At 42.1% G+C, this 5,000-nt stretch overlaps 1 protein-coding gene across 1 annotated transcript in view; it reads left to right on the top strand.

Annotated features, from left to right (window-relative positions):
• The window catches only part of LOC137996601 (activating signal cointegrator 1 complex subunit 3-like), a 43,659-nt gene that overhangs the window by 28,601 nt on the left and 10,058 nt on the right, over positions 1 to 5,000 (top strand). The window contains exons 25-30 of the mRNA XM_068842075.1: positions 1 to 175; positions 612 to 749; positions 1,897 to 2,150; positions 2,972 to 3,209; positions 4,122 to 4,256; positions 4,593 to 4,648. The exon at positions 1 to 175 is cut by the window's left edge and continues 89 nt beyond it. Of these exons, the coding sequence (XP_068698176.1) occupies positions 1 to 175; positions 612 to 749; positions 1,897 to 2,150; positions 2,972 to 3,209; positions 4,122 to 4,256; positions 4,593 to 4,648 (996 nt within the window). The remainder of the gene's footprint in view (positions 176 to 611; positions 750 to 1,896; positions 2,151 to 2,971; positions 3,210 to 4,121; positions 4,257 to 4,592; positions 4,649 to 5,000) is intronic.

A 5,000-nucleotide genomic window follows, 5' to 3' on the forward strand; every position in this document is an offset into this window, starting at 1 on the left:
CATGGCTACTATGAACAAGCCTACGTTTGCCGCCATTCGTACCCACTCCCCTACTAAACCAGTTCTTGTGTTCGTGTCGTCAAGACGACAGACTCGGCTGACAGCGCTGGAGTTGATTTCGTTTTTAGCGGCTGAAGACAATCCAAAACAATGGCTACACATGCCAGAGGCTGAGGTAAAAGCAAAAGATTGCTTGCAGTAGATTTTTGGGACCTTGAGATCTACGACGATGACGTCACCGAAAACGTTAATCAAAATTGCAAGTCTTTAGCAACATATTTGTCGTTATAGAACTTCTACACACTTGCTGAACTATACACAAGCTTAAGTTGTTGGAACGGTGCAAGCAAGTTTGTGAAGCAAATAATACTTTAAGCGTTGATTCTTCAACAATTACTTTAGGCAATCGTAATAGGTAAAAACACTCAAGTGAATCATTCATTTCTGAAAGCTAGCACAAGCAGGTGGCGACAAGCGGGAAAATTTTGTTTCTGATTGGTTCAGTGCAGAGAAATTGCCATATTTTTCAGCCAACGATGCAACACGAGAAGTATCGCAGACTAAGGTGAAGAATGCGTTTTAAAATGCTTCTCCTTGTTTGTTTGTTTTAGATCGACTCGTTGATCAAAACAGTGAAAGATAACAATTTGAAGTTGACTCTTTCGTTTGGCATCGCTCTTCACCACGCGGGATTGCACGAGAGAGACAGAAAAATTGCAGAAGAACTCTTTGTCAATCAAAAGATTCAGGTCGGTGCCTTTTTCAGTTGACGATTGAGACCCAAACTCTATCGACCTGTAGATTTTACCACCGGGGCTCAGTTGTTCAAACGCGTAGTAACGCTAGTCCGCGATTTAATACAAACGTAGGTTTGAATTTTGTCCAACAAAAAAAACCTTGAAAGGGTAATTTTATGCTGAAGGAATACATAAGTCCAAGTCAAAATTGAAGGCTAAAAGCCCAGTGGAAACTTGGTTTAATCAGTATACAAACTGCAATTGAAGCTTCTACTAATCCAGGATTAGCTTAATCCGGCTTGGAACAACTGGGCCCAGAAGGAGATTAACTACACGGACAATTTTCAAAATTAAAACCTGCCACGACCGCAGAACTAACCTCTCGTTCCTCGCTTATCGAACTCTTATGCGAAGGCTTTAAAAAGAAGAATCGGTTGGTAAGTCACTGTTCAGAGCACACGAAGTGAATTTGAAAAGTCTGACCGTAATCGTACTGAATTCCCAATTGATAGTCAAATCTGAAGGTCGTCTCAGTGTTGGGACGCACTCCTCTTTTCCACTGTTTCCCGGGTTCGATTTCCGGAATCGTCGCCATAAGCTAAGTGTGTTTGATTTTGTTCTCTACTTTGCCAAGAGAGGTTTTTCTCCGTGTACTCGGATTGTCTCCTCTCCACGAAAACCAACATTTGCCATCAACCCCCAAATTTCGATTCAGTAGGCGAGTCCCTACACTACACTCAGTGAAGGTGCTTTTATTTATCGCAATGAAGGAGACGCTGGATGGTACTGACCCCGGTGAATTTTTTTCGTTGTGAGTCAGGGGGCTCTCGGAAAAATTCTATGTGCTCCTCTTCAGGAGTCGAACCTGCTCCCGTCCGATTTTTGGTTCGAATTCTCTACCACTGGGCTATAGGAAACTTGTGGGGCTGGGCCTAGGAGGTTCGAGTCCTGCAATGACAGAACACGAATCTCACCAAACCCCTTCCACGTTTAAAAGCCTGCCATGCTCGCTAGGAGAGGTCTCTCCTCGTGCCACAGGGAAATTCCTCCATGGTCAGCCATATTCTCTCCGTGATAGAAGTCTTATAATCAGAGAGGCGTGTACCGTCAGTTAGTCGAAACTAAAAATGGTTATCGTCAACTAACTTCGTTCCCACAGATTCTGATCGCCACAAGCACTCTTGCATGGGGTGTCAACTTTCCCGCTCACTTGGTTGTTGTCAAAGGAACTGAGTATTACGATGGGAAAACACGAAGATACGTGGATTTTCCCATCACGGACGTGCTGCAGATGATGGGGCGCGCAGGGAGACCACAGTATGACGATAATGGGGTGGCTGTGATCCTGGTACATGACATCAAGAAACACTTCTACAAGAAGTTTTTATACGAACCTTTTCCAGTAGAATCCAGGTTGGTTATGCTTCGTATAACGAAGTGCATTTTTCTGAACATAAAAAGAGAAAAAAAAATTCGCACCTTTATTTGTTTTCAGAGAGAGGTGAGTAACATTCGAAACTTACCAGTTCTTTTGGTAATGAACTCGCGCTTGTCCAGAATAGCTCAGATAGTAGAGCAAAGCACAGCGCAATCGCACGTTTATGAATTAAAATTCCGCTCAAGCCTAGCTTTTTTGTAGGCTTCTTGTACAACTGTATCATTGCCAGTTACACTGCGATGATCTCTCTAACATCAGTCGCCAAGGGCGCTTTCCTTTTGTACGGAAAAGCCGGTTGTTCCGGTGGTAAATCAAATGAAACAGACTTTTCCACAGACTTTTTGTGGGGGAAGAAGGAATACCTTCAAGGAGAAGAAAGAAAAGGCGGCTCCGACCGTGCAGAAGGAGCATGCTCTTCCCTCTCCGTTTTGACTGACGGAAAGAGTCCTTTTTCTTTTACCAGGAAATTCTCTCCGGCTGTTTCCATTCAAATGGAAAGCGCCGCAAATTTGAAGTTTTTACGTCAACGTAAGCATTCAAATGTGAAAAACTCCATTCTCTGTTTTTTACTCATCTGAAACTGCTTGTACCAATTTATTTTTAGGATACTTCGCCCACATTGTTTTGACGCGAACGTCATGGAATAATCGAGAAAGCCTTTTGATAGAACAAAGATATTATTGTGAGGGGACGTTTTCTTCGACGTCACGGTCGCCATCGTATCTCTGAAAGTCCTAAGTGCCTTCACACTGACATCCATCGAAAACTGCTCTGTCTCTCTTTTTTGTTTTTTCAGTTTGCTTGAGGTGTTACCGGATCACTTGAACGCAGAAATTGTAGCAGGAACTATCACTTCCAAACAAGACGCCATGGATTACCTGACGTGGACTTATTTCTTTCGACGACTGCTGATGAATCCTAGTTACTATGGGCTGGAAGACACTGAGAACGAATCGGTGAACAAGCTTCTGTCTGGACTGGTCGAGGATGCTATAACGCAGCTGGAGAGATCAGCTTGCGTGGAAATTGGCGAGGTAAAAACCGGTTTACTCTACTTATACGGTCACAAGCGCACGAACATTGCACTTGTCACACATGTGTTTTTGTTTCCGTTTGGGTTACGAATCGCTTTTGCGCTTTGCTTTGTTCTGTTAACAATGGACAATTTGGAAGGGAAACGCATTACGTTAACTCCGAGAAAGAAAATGCCTTTTTCTTGCCTTCGTAACTTTTCATTCCGCACTGAACCCACCAGGCGTTAAATTCTATGGCACCTTAAATTACAAAGGGTAATCTTATTTTGAGCTCGTATTCCAGTTGTTAATGATAAAGATTTGAAAATGAGGTTATTACGTCAAAATGAATTAGAACCGAAAGAACATTCGATTGAAGCCGCAACCAAAATTTGATTGAAACGTTTGAAGTCGACGCGAAGCAAGGGTTTTGCAGACAAGCAAGTCATTATTGCATGATTTTGTTTTTGTGGAAAGATCCCGAGATATTTCGACAGTTTATTTTGAGATTACTTCGTAGTTATAAGTCGATTTGAAAACCTCTTTGGCAACAGCTATGAGTTCATTATACATGTTAGTGCTAAAAAAGTTTCGAAATACTTCTCATTCTCAACTAAAGACCGATTTAAGTCCAAGTGACGCATGACGTTTTTTATTTTTTAGGCAGATAAATTTCTCATTGCAGATCAAAGAATCAACAACAAACTGAACCAATTAGAATTTTAACACTTCATCGAAAGACAAGTTCTCTCACCACTGCGCAATATCTCCGCTACTTTTCAAAGAGAAAATAGTGAAAAAAGGAAAAAGACGCTGTAGACGTGAACATATAATACATTCCGCCCAGTGATCTCAGGAACACCTGATTTCAAAGATTCATTGTTTTTTGGTGTAAATAGAGAAAAATGATTCTTTTTTTTTGTTTTTACCCAGGATGGGATGTCAATAACTGCAACGACTCTTGGAAGAATCTCCTCGTACTACTATCTGAGTCATTTGACGCTGCGCATGTTTAACGAGCGGTTACACGCTGACTGCAGCTTACCTGATCTCATCAAGATATTAGCGGTAAGAATGTTCGTAATAGAACTAGACGCAAATCTGCGTGAACTCGGGCTTAGGGGGGGGGAAACTTTGAGTATCTTTGAGGGGTTTGATCGACCGGTGACTGTACGCCTGAGAAGGACTGTGGTTTTTGAAAGACGTCTGACAACCCGAGCAAAAGTCATCATTAAATTCACTGAATGAGACTTCTGCTCAGTTTGTTGAAACGTCGGTGAAAAAAAGCAGTACTTGCAAGGCTGAATGATCAAAAACCTATTTTTCTTTCCTTTTTCCGCCATCATGTAGGCATGCTTGTTGCATTTTTGCCAGTGGTTAACGTAATTTCCGGTTGTTTCACAGGATGCAGAGGAATATTCGCAGCTACCTGTTCGTCACAACGAAGATGTCATAAATGGGTTGGTATTTGAGTGATTTGCTCATGATCAGCGGCCAAATTAGTTTACTGAACCAAAAGAAAAGATGGCTTAAAAGTAGAATTCGTTTTTCAAAAGAACACACCAGACACACTTTGAGATATTTCGAAGTTTTTGACGGTCTGTGATTCGTTAGAAATCTGCTGCGTCATATCGTTTTTAGGCTCCTCTTGTTGCCGTGACTGTAGAGATGCGCGCCTGAATCAACTTGACAATCCCCTGTTGACTGCAGGGAGCTTGTCAAGAATTAACCAATCAAGGGACGTAACGATTACTGCTGGTGTCGCTGGAGCTTATTTTCTTCGCGTCCGATCGTTTTATTAATAAATCAGGG

Source organism: Montipora foliosa, chromosome 3 (genome assembly GCF_036669935.1).
Source record: "Montipora foliosa isolate CH-2021 chromosome 3, ASM3666993v2, whole genome shotgun sequence".
NCBI lineage: Eukaryota > Metazoa > Cnidaria > Anthozoa > Scleractinia > Acroporidae > Montipora > Montipora foliosa.